The 19,326-nt window shown below is 44.8% G+C and overlaps 1 protein-coding gene across 2 annotated transcripts in view; it reads right to left on the bottom strand.

The window, feature by feature from the left end:
• Rcd6 (Reduction in Cnn dots 6) overlaps positions 1-19,326 on the bottom strand; it is a 42,380-nt gene that overhangs the window by 16,049 nt on the left and 7,005 nt on the right. For both annotated transcript variants that reach the window (XM_069302540.1, XM_069302539.1), the window contains exons 2-4: positions 12,349-12,403; positions 2,956-3,083; positions 647-742 (exon numbers count right to left, since the gene is read on the bottom strand). In XM_069302540.1, coding sequence (XP_069158641.1) covers positions 647-742; positions 2,956-3,083; positions 12,349-12,403 — 279 coding nt within the window. The remainder of the gene's footprint in view (positions 1-646; positions 743-2,955; positions 3,084-12,348; positions 12,404-19,326) is intronic.

The raw sequence follows: 19,326 nt of genomic DNA, 5'->3' as shown, positions 1-19,326 counted from the left end.
CCTTCCTTATCTCCTTTCTTGAAAATTGCTCCCACATTTAGTGTTCCTCAAAGACACTACAAGCTCCTACCTCCAGTACCTGCGGTCGAACCGTCACAGTGTGTAGCTCTAGCTCCTGTCCCCTGGCCGGTGGTCTCTCACACTTGACGATAACTGAGCCTCTCTCTGGCTCCTATTTGTCTTCGTTATCCTTCCGTGATAACTTCAATGTTCCTGCCACAGTCACCTTGTGTACCAGCCCCTGCCACAGTGCCTTAGTAAACCCCAGGTGACCTTTGTAAACCCCAGGTGACCTTAGTAAGCCCCAGGTGACCTTAGTAAACCCCAGGTGACCTTAGTGAACCCCAGGTGACCTTAGTGAACCCCAGGTGACCTTAGTGAACCCCAGGTTACCTTAGTAAACCCCAGGTGACCTTAGTAAGCCCCAAGTGACCTTAGTAAAACTAGATTGTGTTGGATTCATTAATGTTTCTCGAGATGTAAACGGTCAGTGTTGGCCACTATCAGTTCAAGCAAGTCTCTCATGTTAGCGTTAATTTGTTAACAGTTGTAGGAGTAAGAACACCAAGAGTAACAGTAATAACAGAACCAGCGACAACTGTAACAGTAACAACAGTAACAGTACCAACAGTAAGAGTTGACTCACCCAGTGCACGAAGGTCATGAAGGCGACCATGCCCATCTCAGGGAAGCAGAAGAGAGTCATCACCAACACCCACACCAGCAGCGCCCGCGCCTTCCTCTGTGGGACACACACACACACACACACACACACACACACACACACACACACACACACACACACCACACCACACCACACAGTAAAAAAAAGTTGTTAGTAAACATTTGATTGACAGTTGAGAGGCGGGCCGAAAGAGCAAAATTCAACCCCCGCAAAACACAATTAGGTAAATACACACACACACACACACACACATACACATACACACACACACACACATACACACACACACACACACACACACACACACACACATACACACACACACACATACACACACACACACACGTTAGTTATAATAATAAGAATAATAATAAGAATAATAACAATATTAATCATAATAATTAGTATATAGTACTAATAATAATGTATAAAAACCCCACAATTATGTTACTATATTGTTGCTATACAGTAATATAGCTGCTTTTCAGTTCAGTCATATTGTTGCTATAATGTTAAGAAGTTAAATACAGCAAGCCTTTCGCACTCTCCTGAGTGCTTTATCAAGGTCTCGGTATATACCATCAACAGGACTTACATCTCAATGACCTGTACAGGATTTTCTTCAGGACGTAAGGAAGAATGACCCCCACTGATAAAGGTCAATTGGTTAGGTTTGAGGTCACAGCGTTTTTCACTAATGTGTCTTTACAAAAGACACAAAATATTGTAAAAAACACAAGATTTATCTTGACATTTTGGAACTCCTATCCCTAGCGGGGTATTTATGATTGATTGATTGATGAAGATTAAGTCATCCAAAAGGTGGCACGGGCATGAATAGCCCATATGTGGTGGCCCTTTGGAGCCATTACCAGTATCAAGAGCTGATACTGGAGATCTGTGGAGGTGCGACTGAACCCCTACGTGACGGGAGATGTCTCCCGTCGGTATTTATGACCATCCATATAGCACGGGCTATGGCGAGCCCCGGTATTTATGAGCGTATTACCATTTATGTAATAAACAATTAGTTTAGTTTAGATGAGGTGGTTTTCTGAACAGTTCGGGATGGGTTCTGCTCTCTCCCGGGATGGGTTCTGCTCTCTCCCGGGATGGGTTCTGCTCTCTCCCGGGATGGGTTCTGCTCTCTCCCGGGATGGGTTCTGCTATCTCCCGGGATGGGTTCTGCTCTCTCCCGGGATGGGTTCTGCTCTCTCCCGGGATGGGTTCTGCTCTCTCCCGGGATGGGTTCTGCTCTCTCCCGGGATGGGTTCTGCTCTCTCCCGGGATGGGTTCTGCTCTCTCCCGGGATGGGTTCTGCTATCTCCCGGGATGGGTTCTCTCATTCTTGCAAATTTATATATGTAATGTTTTGAAACAATTAGTAACCACAGCAACAATTGATGGAAAATACCCCAGAGCTTGCTTCAGATATGTTGCTGATATGTTCGCTATATCTGATGAAAATAATCATTATCAGGATAGTTACTTAGAGGGTTTTAATACCCTACAACATTCCATACAGTTTACTATGGAAAAAGAAGTTAATAAAAGTCAATAAAATAGAAGTTAATAAAAGTTAATAAAAAATGATTCACAACATGGTTTTACAAATGACCGTTCATGTTTAACAAATTTGCTATCATTTTATAACAGCATAGTTGAGGCAATTGATAGTGGTAAGGATTTCGATGTTGTGTACCTTGACTTTAACAAAGCTTTTGATACAGTCCCACATGAAAGACATTAAAAAGATAGAGGCTCATGGTATTGTTGATGCTATATTAAGTTGGATTAGGGCATGGCTATACCAAAGGAAACAGAGTTAATTAGTATAAATGGGGTTAAGTCAGAGTGGGAAAATGTTGTAAGTGGAGTGCCTCAAGGCTCTGTCCTGAAACAGAACCAGAACCACATAACCATGTATCCCTCACCACCACACCTGCTCCACACTCACCACCACACCTGCACCACACTCACCACCACACCTGCGCCACACTCACCACCACACCTGCACCACACTCACCACCACACCTGCGCCACACTCACCACCACACCTGCACCACACTCACCACCACACCTGCGCCACACTCACCACCACACCTGCGCCACACTCACCACCACACCTGCAGCACACTCACCACCACACCTGCACCACACTCACCACCACACCTGCACCACACTCACCACCACACTCACCACCACACCTGCGCCACACTCACCACCACACCTGCACCACACTCACCACATAAAGGCAGGAGAAGGTGTACCTTATAGAGGCCGAGAAGCATCCAGACGGAGGCGGCCGCCACGATGATGTAGCCGAGACTGAGGAGGTAGGCGGGGGCGGGGATGGGCGGCACTCCTGCTCCCCGCTCCTTCACGCTCCCGCCCGACACTGTGGGGGAGAGGCCGTGTGTCAGTGTATTTATCAGGCAGATTAAACAACGCTTAGACACTTTGAGAAGCTCTTACACATATACTAATTTCAGGACATTACATAAAACTCGTATCCATCTATTTTATCGTTCTTATTACCATTTGCCTCTGTTAGTTCTGCTTTCAATCTTTATTGTTCTTTGTAAAGTGTTGTTAAGAATTCTTCCCTTACATAACCCAACAACCCTAACCTAACCTTATATACCCCCACCTACCTTAAACCTTGAACCTTGAACCTTGAAGTATTTCTGGGGATTAGCGTCCCGCGGCCCGGTCGTCGACCAGGCTTCCTCGGTGCTGGACTGGTCAACCAGGGTGTTTGACGCGGCTGCTCAGAGCCTGACGTATGAATCACAGCCTGGTTGATCAGGTATACCTAACCTTTGCTTATCTTATATAAATTTTCACATACTTTTCAAATAATTTATAGGAATGTCAAGTTACGACATCTAGTCTTTACATATATTCTTAGTTCATTTAACTAATTTTAACTAATTACCTAATTATCTAACTAATTTTTAACTTAGTTCATTTAACTAATTTTTCATTTAACTATTCATTTATATATATATATGATAACTTCTTATCATATATATATATATGTTTTCTTAAGGACTTTCATGTTTATCATTTTGTGTTTCAAATTCATTCTGTTACATTTCATAGGATTTTGTTAAAGATCAGGTGCTGAAACATTATCAAGGGATACGTGCTTAGGGCCCGCGCAGGAATATCTCTGCAAAAAAAAAAAAAATCGAGGGATATTGTTAAAAATGGTTTTTTTATGCATTTCAAGAGATATTTATTAAAGATGGGATGTTCAAGAATATCAACGGATATTTGTTAGAAATATATGTTTTAAGCACTTTGTACTTTTTTTTTTACTTAAAGTTCATCAAGTCGCTCATAAGTTATATTTATTATGTTTAATATAATTTGTTCTCATTCTTTGACCTTTAACCTAACCTTTCAGATGTAATTTATTGTGTTGGATATTGTAGTTCTTATTCTTTGTCTTTAACCTGACCTTACAGATATAGTTTTTGCTTCTCCTCTTGATATGTTGTGTTAAATATTTTTACTCAAATCTGCCTTCCCTTCCTCGTTCGTTCTTTATTCTACTTATCCTTCCCTTTCCTCTCTTAATCTAATATCCCCTTGTACCTAACCTTTCAGTGTATGTGTATCCATCTCACTGTCTTAGCTTTGTAACTCTTTATCAGTCTATATTTCTTTTGTCACTGCCTTTTTCTCTGTCTTTACCTCTGCCTCCGTCTATGTTTTAGCGTTTTCTCCCAGACTCAGACTTTCTTTTTTTCTGTCTCCCTCAGTCAGTCTCTTTTCTTCATTTCTCTGTCCCTTTTTATCTCTCTCTCTCTCTCTCTCTCTCTCTCTCTCTCTCTCTCTCTCTCTCTCACTCACTGTCTCTCTCTCTCTCACTGTCTCTCTCTCTCTCTCACTGTCTCTCTCTCACTCACTGTCTCTCTCTCTCTCACTGTCTCTCTCTCTCTCTCACTGTCTCTCTCTCTCTCTCACTGTCTCTCTCTCTCTCTCACTGTCTCTCTCTCTCACTCACTGTCTCTCTCTCACTCACTGTCTCTCTCTCACTCACTGTCTCTCTCTCACTCACTGTGTCTCTCTCACTCACTGTGTCTCTCACTCACTGTCTCTCTCTCACTCACTGTCTCTCTCTCACTCACTGTGTCTCTCTCACTCACTGTGTCTCTCACTCACTGTCTCTCTCTCACTCACTGTCTCTCTCTCACTCACTGTCTCTCTCTCACTCACTGTCTCTCTCTCACTCACTGTCTCTCTCTCACTCACTGTCTCTCTCTCACTCACTGTCTCTCTCTCTCTCACTGTCTCTCTCTCTCTCACTCACTGCCTCTCTCTCTCTCACTCACTGTCTCTCTCTCACTCACTGTCTCTCTCTCTCTCACTCACTGTCTCTCTCTCTCTCACTCACTGTCTCTCTCTCTCACTCACTGTCTCTCTCTCTCTCACTCACTGTCTCTCTCTCACTCACTGTCTCTCTCTCTCTCTCTCTCTCTCTCTCACTCACTGTCTCTCTCTCACTCACTGTCTCTCTCTCTCTCACTCACTGTCTCTCTCTCTCTCACTCACTGTCTCTCTCTCTCACTCACTGTCTCTCTCTCTCTCACTCACTGTCTCTCTCTCACTCACTGTCTCTCTCTCTCTCTCTCACTCACTGTCTCTCTCTCTCTCTCTCTGTCTATATATACTCTTTTTCAGTTTTTGTTTTCTGTCAATGTATTTTTTATTGTCTCTGTGTCTATATCTTAGTGTTCTAGTTTATCTTTCAATCTGCTTTTTCTCTGTCTCATTCTGCCTCGATGTCTTATCTTTTGTATCTCTTTCTCAGTCTTTCTGGCAATGTCTTTTTCACTGGCTCTGGCTCTGCTATATCTTAGTTCTTATATCCATAAGAACTCTTTTTAAGACCGGTGAGGATTAAAACTCTGAAAAAATTGGATCTTAAACTGGTCTCTGACAAATTAAGGTCTTAAACTGGACTTTAAACAATTTCGGTCTTAAACTGGTCTCTGAACAGACTCTGAACAAATGGAGTTTTAAACTGTAAAAACTTTGACAAATTTTACCCAAAAACCATGACACATCAGCGAGTAATAAAATTCTGACTAATTTTTCCCTGAAAAGGGTGGAGCACAAAAGTGACATTTGGGAGTTCGTTAAATCTGGTGGTCCGCAGCAAGGATTTTGACTCAGAATTTTCCCCATAAGAACTCTTTAGATACACAGCGCGAACATTCCATAAGTTGGCTAAATACGGAGGAGCACATGGAGAACATTCCCTCCCCCCCCCTCGTCCCCAAAAAAAAGTTCGCCTTAAGCCTCCTTTCCCACTACTACAGCTGCCTCAGACTCCTTCCGCAGCTGCCTCAGGCTCCTGCAGCAGCTGCCTCAGACTCCTGCAGCAGCTGCCTCAGACTCCTGCAGCAGCTGCCTCAGACTCCTGCAGCAGCTGCCTCAGACTCCTGCAGCAGCAGCCTCAGATTCCTGTAGCCGCTGCCTGAGGCTCTTGCAGCAGCTGTGAAAAGCCAGAGGTGAGTGAGAGACACCGTGATACATATCCACCAAGGCCTCACGCACTCACTGTTCAAGTCTAATTACTCTCTCTCTCTCTTGTCAAGTATCAGCTTCCGCTTCCTGTGTTTACCCTTGGTTGAGAGGAGTGCTGCTGGGAGCACGGCACTAGTTCCTGTCACTCTTAAACTGCAGCATTCCAACAGCCGACCCTAGACACCAGGAAGGAAAGTGGAACTGCTCCAGACCTTTCAAGTCTTGATTCACACCTGCTGTTGATCCCGTTACCCACGAGGCCAGGCAACACTTGTTACCCACGAGGCCAGGCAACACTTGTTACCCACGAGGCCAGGCAACACTTGTTACCCACGAGGCCAGGCAACACTTGTTACCCACGAGGCCAGGCAACACTTGTTACCCACGAGGCCAGGCAACACTTGTTACCCACGAGGCCAGGCAACACTTGTTACCCACGAGGCCAGGCAACACGTTTAATAATCACTTTATTCAGATTAAGCTAAATGGACAATGGAGCAAGAATTAAGATGTGTAACCAGTGCAGTTGTGACACTGTCAGTGCCTGAGGACATAGCGGCCTGTGGGCCAGTGTGATTGGCCAGCTGTGTGTGAACCAGTGCGTAGGTCGTAAAGTGGTGTGGTGAGCGTGTGGCCAGGTGGTGTGGCCAGGTGATGAGGCCATAGATGCAGCACAGGAAGGTGTGGAGACAGTGTGGAAAGTGATGAATGACGTTTTGTTTACGATTACAATGTCCTGCAAAGAGGAACTATAGTACACTTGAGAGGCATGCGCTAGTGATCACATTCACATTACAACGGAACCGGTACATCTTGCTAGACCATGAGATGTGGCTCAGAAGCGATCACAAACCTCTTAAGTATGTGTTTGAGTCCAAGGAAGCATGTCAGCGGTTGGCACGGTGGGTCACCTCGCTCTCAGAGTCTAACATTGCCAACTTTGAACATGTACCAGTAAAAAGCAATGTGGTCGCTGACGCGTTGTCAAGGTGTCACAATGTAGCAGTGGTGAGTGAAAGTGGGGAAGAAGAGGTGTCGTGGAATGTGAGGGAGTTGATACGGAGTCAGGAAGGTCACCCCCTGTGGGGGGAGGTTAGGAAGTTTTTGAGGGGTCAGCGTGCGGAGTTGAGGAAGTCACTTCCAGCACCAGTGGATGAGTTTGTGATTGAAGATGAGGTGTTGTATCATGTTGGTAGGGCCTCGGGTATACGGTGTGAACCAGTATACCAGGCAGTCTTGACACCGGAGTTCCAGAGGACTGCAATGTATCTGTGTCATAACATCCCAGCACCAAAACATGAGGGGGGGGGGGGGTGTCGAAGACGTTGCAGAGGGCACGTCCAAGGTTCTACTGGCCATCCATGGGTAAAGATATCAAGGTCTATGTCGCCTCTTGTGGCAGTTGTCTGAGGTACAAGGCACATAGGTTGGGGGCGGAACCTTTGCGTAGGTGGCCGGATGTGAGTACTCCCCTCAAGAGAGTACACATAGATCTCATTGAGCCGCTACCACAAGCTCATTCTGGGGCTAGATACATATTTGTAACAGTGGATACACTCACACGGTTCACTGTGGTGAGTGCACTCCGTTCTAAGTCAGCAGAGGAAGTATCGACCCAGGCCATGGTGGAACGGGTGTTATCCAGGTTTGGGGGTCCTCAACCGCTTGTTTCGGACCAAGGATCCGAATTTATAAACCAAGTGTTCCAAGGCATCGCGAGTGTTTAGCAATTCAAACAAACAACCGAAGGCATGAAACAAAGGCTTCTGGTGAAGCTACATCTAAGGACTTCATCAGAGTCATATTATTGGTGTTGGTAGCCATGGGTAGAGCGTGTGGAGTTGTGCCTAGGCGTCATTAATAGAGTGATACCATGTGTGGTGTAGTATAGTGGTATTTGGGTGCTCGGTGTTGTGGAGTATATGGTGTGAGTGTGGCGTTGTAGTGTGTTGTGTAGTGGTCGTTAAGGTAATGAGGGGATCATAAACAAACCTGGGCGAAGGGTCTGGTTGTGGGAGTGTTTGTGGCGTTATAATGAGGTCATCAGTGGCTGGGATGACCCGAGGGTGAGGTGTGTGTCGGCGTGGGGAAGTCTTAGGGATGAGGTGCAATATTGTTAATCTCAGGAGTCACCTGCATAAGGGTCAGCTGCAATTGTTTTGCAGCTACGCCTAGCTTATGTAAGGGGAGGGAGTAAGGAGCCGAGAGGATGTCATGAACACTGTACCAGGAACACTGTACCAAGAACACTTAACAATGTAACGTACAGAATATGGAAAGAACTGAAAAATGAAGGTGATGGGCATAGGCTAAGGGAGATAGAGAGGTGTGAGGGAGGGGTGAGGTGTGAGGGAGGGGTGAGGGATGGGTGAGGTGTGAGGGAGGGGTGAGGGAGGTGTGGTCAGGAAAAAGGAAAGTTTGGAATGAAAGGAAGAGACTGAAATCAAGGAGGAAATTACTAGAGAAGAAAGTAAGATGGTTTGCTGCCACCATCCATTCAGGAAAATCATATAAAAGACAAGGAATGGACCAGGGGTGGTGACCCTGTGGAGCACCAGGGGTGGTGACCCTGTGGAGCACCAGGGGTGGTGACCCTGTGGAGCACCAGGGGTGGTGACCCTGTGGAGCACCAGGGGTGGTGACCCTGTGGAGCACCAGGGGTGGTGACCCTGTGGAGCACCAGGGGTGGTGACACTGTGGAACACCAGGGGTGGTGACACTGTGGAGCACCAGGGGTGGTGACACTGTGGAGCACCAGGGGTGGTGACCCTGTGGAGCACCAGGGGTGGTGACACTGTGGTGCACCAGGGGTGGTGACCCTGTGGAGCACCAGGGGTGGTGACACTGTGGAGCACCAGGGGTGGTGACACTGTGGTGCACCAGGGGTGGTGACCCTGTGGAGCACCAGGGGTGGTGACACTGTGGAGCACCAGGGGTGGTGACACTGTGGTGCACCAGGGGTGGTGACCCTGTGGAGCACCAGGGGTGGTGACCCTGTGGAGCACCAGGGGTGGTGACACTGTGGTGCACCAGGGGTGGTGACACTGTGGAGCACCAGGGGTGGTGACCCTGTGGAGCACCAGGGGTGGTGACACTGTGGTGCACCAGGGGTGGTGACACTGTGGAACACCAGGGGTGGTGACCCTGTGGAGCACCAGGGGTGGTGACACTGTGGAACACCAGGGGTGGTGACCCTGTGGAACACCAGGGGTGGTGACACTGTGGAACACCAGGGGTGGTGACCCTGTGGAACACCAGGGGTGGTGACACTGTGGAACACCAGGGGTGGTGACACTGTGGAACACCAGGGGTGGTGACACTGTGGAGCACCAGGGGTGGTGACCCTGTGGTGCACCAGGGGTGGTGACCCTGTGGTGCACCAGGGGTGGTGACACTGTGGTGCACCAGGGGTGGTGACCCTGTGGAGCACCAGGGGTGGTGACCCTGTGGAGCACCAGGGGTGGTGACCCTGTGGTGCACCAGGGGTGGTGACCCTGTGGTGCACCAGGGGTGGTGACCCTGTGGTGCACCAGGGGTGGTGACACTGTGGTGCACCAGGGGTGGTGACCCTGTGGAGCACCAGGGGTGGTGACCCTGTGGAGCACCAGGGGTGGTGACACTGTGGAGCACCAGGGGTGGTGACACTGTGGAGCACCAGGGGTGGTGACACTGTGGAGCACCAGGGGTGGTGACACTGTGGAGCACCAGGGGTGGTGACACTGTGGAACACCAGGGGTGGTGACACTGTGGAACACCAGGGGTGGTGACCCTGTGGAGCACCAGGGGTGGTGACCCTGTGAACACCAGGGGTGGTGACACTGTGGAACACCAGGGGTGGTGACACTGTGGAACACCAGGGGTGGTGACACTGTGGAACACCAGGGGTGGTGACACTGTGGAACACCAGGGGTGGTGACACTGTGGAGCACTAGGGGTGGTGACCCTGTGGAGCACCAGGGGTGGTGACACTGTGGAACACCAGGGGTGGTGACCCTGTGGAGCACCAGGGGTGGTGACACTGTGGAGCACCAGGGGTGGTGACACTGTGGAGCACCAGGGGTGGTGACACTGTGGAGCACCAGGGGTGGTGACACTGTGGAGCACCAGGGGTGGTGACACTGTGGAACACCAGGGGTGGTGACACTGTGGAACACCAGGGGTGGTGACCCTGTGGAGCACCAGGGGTGGTGACCCTGTGAACACCAGGGGTGGTGACACTGTGGAACACCAGGGGTGGTGACCCTGTGAACACCAGGGGTGGTGACCCTGTGAACACCAGGGGTGGTGACACTGTGGAGCACCAGGGGTGGTGACACTGTGGAACACCAGGGGTGGTGACCCTGTGAACACCAGGGGTGGTGACCCTGTGAACACCAGGGGTGGTGACCCTGTGAACACCAGGGGTGGTGACACTGTGGAACACCAGGGGTGGTGACCCTGTGGAACACCAGGGGTGGTGACCCTGTGAACACCAGGGGTGGTGACCCTGTGAACACCAGGGGTGGTGACCCTGTGAACACCAGGGGTGGTGACACTGTGGAACACCAGGGGTGGTGACCCTGTGAACACCAGGGGTGGTGACACTGTGGAACACCAGGGGTGGTGACCCTGTGGAGCACCAGGGGTGGTGACACTGTGGAGCACCAGGGGTGGTGACACTCTGGAGCACCAGGGGTGGTGACACTGTGGAGCACCAGGGGTGGTGACACTGTGGAGCACCAGGGGTGGTGACACTCTGGAGCACCAGGGGTGGTGACACTGTGGAGCACCAGGGGTGGTGACACTGTGGAGCACCAGGGGTGGTGACCCTGTGGAACACCAGGGGTGGTGACCCTGTGGAGCACCAGGGGTGGTGACCCTGTGGTGCACCAGGGGTGGTGACACTGTGGAGCACCAGGGGTGGTGACCCTGTGGAACACCAGGGGTGGTGACCCTGTGGAGCACCAGGGGTGGTGACACTGTGGTGCACCAGGGGTGGTGACACTGTGGAGCACCAGGGGTGGTGACCCCAAAGACACATCAATGGTAACATGCTGTCCATTCAAAACAGGAATTTTCTCAAATATAAATCAATATTCTTACATATTAGCATATTGTGCATATTTAGGCATTGCTTAAGTTAGGTTAGGTGTTTAGTTTCTGTTGGCGATTATTTGTATTTGTAGTACGTGGGTGAAGCATTTATAGCGTTGTGATTCGAACAAAATTCGTCAGTGAAGCACTTGTTCTGGAAGTGTTCGAACGTCAACAGTTGTGAGTGGTGTGTAAACCGTTTTTCATTCGTAAACAGTGGGTTTGGCGGGTGCATGGAATGGACTTCAGCTTTTGTTTATAAGGACGGGCTGGAAAATTAAGAAGAAATATGGGAATTGATGAGAATTGTCGAGACATCAGGGCGAGGACATTGTTTATCACACACAATTAGAGCCCTTTAACGCTAGTCCGGCGGTGTTAACTAGTAAAGAAATGGAAATGATGATAGATGCTTTAATCATTACACACTCACCTTCAGCTTCAACAATCCACCACACACACCCACACTCACCTTCAGCTTCAACAATCCACCACACACACCCACACTCACCTTCAGCTTCAACAATCCACCACACACACACACACTCACCTTCAGCTTCAACAATCCACCACACACACCCACACTCACCTTCAGCTTCAACAATCCACCACACACACACACTCACCTTCAGCTTCAACAATCCACCACACACACACACACTCACCTTCAGCTTCAACAATCCACCACACACACCCACACTCACCTTCAGCTTCAACAATCCACCACACACACACACACTCACCATCAGCTTCAACAATCCACCACACACACACACTCACCTTCAGCTTCAACAATCCACCACACACACCCACACTCACCTTCAGCTTCAACAATCCACCACACACACACACTCACCTTCAGCTTCAACAATCCACCACACATACACACTCACCTTCAGCTTCAACAATCCACCACACACACACACACTCACCTTCAGCTTCAACAATCCACCACACACACCCACACTCACCTTCAGCTTCAACAATCCACCACACACACACACACTCACCTTCAGCTTCAACAATCCACCACACACACACACACTCACCTTCAGCCTCAACAATCCACCAAACAGAGATGATGAAGGCCACGAGGTACACCATCTGGAAGAACAAACACCGGATATTAATTAATTTCTTTATTTATATATATACAAGAAGTTACATTGGGTTTTATGAGAGTACATAACATGATGTGTTTACATTCTTGTAAAGCCACTAGTACGCGCAGCGTTTTGGGCAGGTCCTTAATCTAACAGATAATATTAAGTTGGTAATTTCTAGCAAAATTTATAAAATGTTAATAGGGACATTGTAAGAAAGTTTGAGAGAGATTAGTAGGCATATTAAAGTACATTAAAGCACATTAAAAGCTTTGATTGATAACATTGATAGCTTGATTGATATGACAAAGATTAGTAGGCACATTAAAGCACACTGATAGCACATATAAGATAACAGCAATATTTAATGGTAAAGTTGTAAGGCTTAAGCATATATATTGGGGGATTGCGTAGCACACGATATGTGTTCAATATAACAACCATGATATAAGATGATATCATTGAATACAATGGTAAAGTTATATGGCTTAGATTTGTATATATTGAGGGGATTGGGTAGCATAAGATACAGACACAGTGGATACAGATGCAGAGGATAAACTCGCACTGGATAGTGAGCGAGTTTAAAGCACAAAGTAGGAAACAAAGATGAAATTAGATACTTTTTGGTTTTATTTTTGAATAAGGCAAAAGTTGAACAGCTTTTCAATTCGTTAGACAGTGAGTTCCATAGACTAGCTTCCTTTATTTGCATAGAGTGTTTAAACAGATTAAGTTTAATTCTGGGGATATCAAAGAGATATTATGTCTGGTGTGGTGGGCATGTGTTCTATTACATCTGTCCAGAAGATTTTCAGAACAGGGTTTGCACTTAAGAAAAGGGTTTTATTGGCACAAGAGAATGTGTCGAGTGAATTTATGTTTAGCATCTTTAAGGATTTAAACAGGGAAGCTGTGTTTTGTCTGAAAGCAGAGTTTGTTATTGTCCTGAGAGCAGATTTCTGCTGGGTGATGATGGGCTTGAGGTAGTTTGCAGAGATTGAACCCCATGCACAGATACCATAAGTAAGATAGGGATAGATAAGTGCATAATAGAGTGAAAGGAGAGCAGAGTAGGGCACATAATATCTTATCTTAGAGAGTATACCAACTGTTTTAGAGACTTTCTTAATTATGTGTTGTATGTGGGTGCTGAAGTTGAGTCTCTTGTCTAAGTATAAGCCAAGGAACTTTCCATCATTTTTATTGTTGATGTTAACATTGTCTATCTGAAACTGAATTGCATTTGTTGATTTGCTTCCAAATAAGATGTAGTAGGTCTTTTCTATGTTTAGTGTTTGTTGGTTGACATCCATAAGTGGACATCTTTAATTCATTATTCACAACATTATTTAGTATGTGCGGGGTTGGGGTATGAGTAGATGAGGGTAGTATCATCAGCAAACAATATAGATTTAAGCATGATAGTGAAAGACAAACACAGTTACATAAGGTGACATATGCACAAAAGATGGGAATACCAACACAAATTTATCCAAATATCTTAACCTTCAAATTTCGTATTATTATTTTTCTACCACAGACTTGGCCACACATTTACAATGCTAACCAGCATATATACATATTCTTCTGTCCTCTATTGAGAGGGTTTAGAGATATAGAAATCTGGTAAACATATAGTTCAGTGTTTTATTGAACAATCAACCACAGAAGGTGATTGTAAGTATTTTAAAATGCTAGTCTAATCTACATACATATGTACATAAATACACAGACTTACGTCTGTCCTACATAAACAGTATTCGACGTGTTTTTTTTACATAGAGTCGTTAATGTACGTTTACAAATGTAAAATGCAATTCTGACCAGTTTACACATTATGGATACAGATTATATATACACACAAACATTTATATCTCTCCTACTTTGAGAGGGTAAGACAGCTGCTGTAGAAACTAGTGTTATTGAGCACGTAACCACAGAAGGTGATTAACATGTTTTTATCTCCTTCATACCTGGTTGATGGGGTTCTGGGAGTTCTTCTACTCCCCAAGCCCGGCCCGAGGCCAGGCTTGACTTGTGAGAGTTTGGTCCACCAGGCTGTTGCTTGGAGCAGCCTGGAAGCCCATATATCCACCACCGCCCGGTTGGTCCGGCACTTTTCTTAAGAAAAAATCTAGTTTTCTCTTGAAAATGTCCACGGTTGTTCTGGCAATATTTCTTATGCTCGCTGGGAGAATGTTGAACAACCGTGGACCTCTGATGTTTATACAGTGTTCTCTGATTGTGTCAATGGCACCTCTGCTCTTCACTGGTTCTATTCTGCATTTTTCTTCCATATCGTTCACTCCAGTATGTTGTTATTTTACTGTGTAGATTTGGGACCTGGCCCTCCAGTATTTTCCACATGTATATTATTTGATATCTCTCTCGTCTCCTTTCTAGTGAGTACATTTGGAGAGCTTTGAGACGATCCCAATAATTTAGGTGCTTTATCTCGTCTATGACGAGATAAAGCACCTATGCATGCCGTATATGTTCTCTGTATTCCCTCTATTTCAGCAGTCTCTTCTGCTCTGAAGGGGGAAGCGAACACTGAGCAGTACTCGAGACGAGACAGCACAAGTGATTTGAAAAGTACCACCATTGTGATGGGATCCCTGGATTTGAAAGTTCTCGTAATCTATCCTCTCATTTTTCTGGCTGACGCAATATTTGCTTGGTTATGTTACCTAAACGTTAGGTCGTCGGACATCATTATTCCCAAATCCTTGACATGCTGTTTTCCTACTATGGGCAGATTCGATTGTGTTTTGTACCTTGTATTATGTTTCAGATCCTCACTTTTGCCATACCTGAGTACCTTGAATTTATCACTGTTAAACATCATGTTATTTTCTGCTGCCAATCGAAAACTTTGTTAATATCTGCTTGTAGTTTTTCAATGTCTTCAACAGAGGTAATTTTCATGCTGATTTTTGTGTCATCTGCAAAGGATGACACGAAGCTGTGACTTGTATTTTTGTCTATATCTTATGTGAGAATACGGAAAAGCAGTGGTGCAAGGACTGTACCTTGAGATACAGAGCTTTTAAGTTCGCTTGGACTCGATTTTATTTGACTGACTGTTACTCTTTGTGTTCTGTTCGACAGGAAATCGAGTATCCAGCGCCCTACTTTACCAGTTATTCCCATTGACCTCATTTTGTGTGCTATCACTCCATGGTCACATTTGTCGAATGCCTTTGCCAAGTCTGTGTATACAATATCTGCATTTTGCTTTTCTTCTAAAGCTTCTGTGTTTTTGTCAGTGATTGAGTAACTGTGACAGACAGGATCTTCCCGCTCTAAATCCATGTTGTCCTGGGTTGTGTAGCTCATTATTTTCCATAAAACTAGAAATTTGATTCCTAATCACTCTTTCAAAAACGCTTTGATCCCTAATCACTCAAAAAAATCTCTCTTTTTATTATGTGTGATGTCATTGCAACTGGTCTATAATTTTTTGTCAAAGCTTTACTACCCCCCTTGTGCAGAGGAGCTATATCTGCAGATTTAAGTGCTGCTGGTATCTCCCCTGTATCCAGGCTCTTTCTCCATATTACGCTGAGTGCTCGCGCTACTGGTACTTTACATATATATATATATATATATATATATATATATATATATATATATATATATATATATATATATATATATATATATATATATATATTTTTTTTTTTTTTTGAGATATGTACAAGAGTTGTTACATTCTTGTACAGCCACTAGTACGCGTAGCGTTTCGGGCAGGTCCCTGGAATACGATCCCCGCCGCGAAGAATCGTTGTTACAACCAAGTACACATTTTACTGTTGCGTTAAACAGAGGCAACAGTTAAAGATTTGCGCCCAGTAAATCCTCCCCGGCCAGGATATGAACCCATGACAAAGCGCTCGCGGAACGCCAGGCGAGTGTCTTACCACTACATCACGGAGACTGTGAAGTCTCCGCGGAGAATATTAATATTGAATTCTACGAGTCAGGCCCGGGAGCTGACTTCCCAGTCTCCCCCCCCCCCATGCTTCTCTGTCACTGTAACAGGCGGGAGACGGGCTGGCAATAACTACAGGTGATCACAATAACGATATAATGACATGTTAGCAGCCGGAGAAAGGGTCGACTTTCCCCAGCACTGAGCCAGCAATATTGACCCTTATGGCTGACTCACCACACCCGCCCCCCAGCCCTTTCCTCCACCCACCTCCCCAGAGACCCTCACAACGTTACTATTAATGGTGTATGTTTTAATGGTAATGGGACGTTAGTGGGGACTGAGAAAATAGTAAATATATACCTTATTCATACATCTGACTCGCACATCTGACTCAGACACCTGGGGCCAGATTCATGAAGCAGTTACGGAAGCACTTACGAACCTGGGGCCGGATTCAGGAAGGTACTTACGAAGGTTTTTCCTCTTAGCTAAGAACGAATTCCTTCTTAGCGCCTTCGTGGCGGCTACGTCCGTATTCAAAGAGCTACCCTAAGTGGAAAAACCTTAGTAAGTTCATTCCGGGATTTAAGTGTGGTTTCGACCACTCGTAGCTTTACGTAAACTGGATATAAGTCATTTTTTCTCTACTACATAACACTGGGATCGATTTATGATATTGGAACATGACCAAAATATTATAGCTGGTGAATCTAGTGAAGAGGAGTCCTTCGTGTTAGTTATATATGCATTCTCTGCTTGAAACTTGAAGTAAATATGTGTTTGATGATAGTAGAATTAGTTTTATAATAGCAAGATATTATACCAGTAGTTATTAAGTAAATAAACACTGGTGAACATGAAATATGAGAGAAGGTGATGAGCCCTGCCTGATGGGATCATTTACTATCACCAAATGCCCCTGTTCACCTAATAGTAAGGGTGTACCTTAGCTATACATACCCATTTCTAATTTATTTAGTTTGGTTTTATTTTGAAATTAAATCTGGGTGAGACATAAAATAAAAATATGCTGCACAAATGATGTTAGGTAAGGAGAAGGGTAAAAATGTCACAAACTTTATTCATTGAATACTTAAAGCTATAATTATGACTATATACTGTAGATTATTAAAAAAGAGAGAGGGAAGTAGGGGTCCAAAACCTCTTCCTGTTATACAATTTGGGTGTGGAACAAGTAATTATCAAAAGAAGGCACCATGCCGGGAAGGCTATGTAGCAGTAAGGCAGTGAGGTGAGGCAGCTACTTATTTGAGAAATGCTTATTTTATTTACCTTATAAGCTGAGGCAACTTATTTTATTTGAGGAATACTCAGCTGATTCCTCTACATTTAGCATGGAACAAATTTGTGTCCAAGACCTCGTCCTGTTACTCAATTTGGCTGTGTGTAACCAAACTAGAAGTGCTCTACAAATCAAGGGACCCAGAATGTGGAATGACCTCCCGAATCATGTCAAAGGCTGTACCTCTCTCAACCAGTTTAAGAGTTAAACCAAGTACTGCCTAATTAACTCCATGTAACCTAACTTACCTCCTAAATGTCAACCCATGTCTTGCTATTTTTTAAACAACGCTGTTCACCAACATGTGCAATTGCTGAGTTATGCTATGCTAACCCCCCCTTTTTGTATTTTTTATTCCTTCTTTCAACACAATTTATACCTAATCCCGATTACTAAGTTTTAGTCTGTGTTTTTTCCCCCACACCTTGCCCGAAATGCTATGAGTATTAGTGGCTTTAGGTATTGTATGTACTAGCTCTGTCTATAAATCCAACATTATGTTTGTAAATCAACTGTATGTACTTTTCCTGAATAAAATGTATTTATTATTTATTTTTTAATCAGTAAGTATTAAAAGAAGGCACCAAGCTGGGAAGGCTATGTAGCACCATTGTGTGTAACAATAAACCAAATTTTTTTAAACAAATAATGCACCTGTATGGTAAAACAAATCCTGTCAGCTGTAAAAATATTGATGCAGTTTTTGCAGATGATGCAGATCTTTTTGTACTGCACAGTATATCCAAGGAAGTGAAAAATTGAGACATAATGCACAATTTAATGAATGATTAGCATGGATTAGCAGTTCAAAAGAAATATGACTTGTATTACATATCAACATGAGATCTTAATGATCCATGGTCAACATGATTTAATAAGGATAATACAGTACTGTATTTGTAATACAGTAATACAAACTATAATTTAAAATCTTTATTACTGATTTTTTTTATTAAGAAGATTAGGTATACACAGCAATGTGCTGCTACCCTATTCTATATGGAATATTACACAGTGTAGATAAAAAACTAGCTATAAGTTTATCTAATACTCCCATCTCACAGGATGGTTAGACATACTGTACATGGAATCAATTTAGAAAATACCAGCCTCAATACAAAAAACAAATCAACTCTGACTAAACAACTCTAAGCAATTTTCACAAGAGGTAAGCACTGAATCATGGAAACATTATATTATAATTACTCTTACCAGTTTCTACAAAACTCCTCTCAAACAATGTATTTTTAAACATGTTTAGGTATACATAGCAATGTGCTGCTTTCCTATTCTGTATAAAGGACCACACAGTGTAGATCAAAAACCAGCTACCAGCTCACCCAACATCCTCACCTCACAGGATGGCCAGTCATACATGGAATTAGGAGAGAACAAAATACTTAATGCTGATCTATTAGCCTCCACTGGCAAAATCTGGGTGCAGCACAAGAATATCTTCCAATATTCCTGAGTGTATGAAGTAATTACAGAGCTCAAAATACCTCATACCATTTGGTATGAAGTCACTGATAACAGGACAATCACATATATAGTGTTGGAGAGTATGTTCTCTCAAGTAGGACTGAAAACATATGTTTTTTTCCACCAAGAGGGCTATAAACCCATGGAACCGCCTACCCGCTGAAGCCGTAAATGCCAAATTCCAGCTAAAAAATATCAT

The sequence above is a fragment of the Procambarus clarkii genome, chromosome 48, assembly GCF_040958095.1.
Source record: "Procambarus clarkii isolate CNS0578487 chromosome 48, FALCON_Pclarkii_2.0, whole genome shotgun sequence".
NCBI lineage: Eukaryota > Metazoa > Arthropoda > Malacostraca > Decapoda > Cambaridae > Procambarus > Procambarus clarkii.
This window is presented reverse-complemented; position numbering and strand designations above follow the sequence as displayed.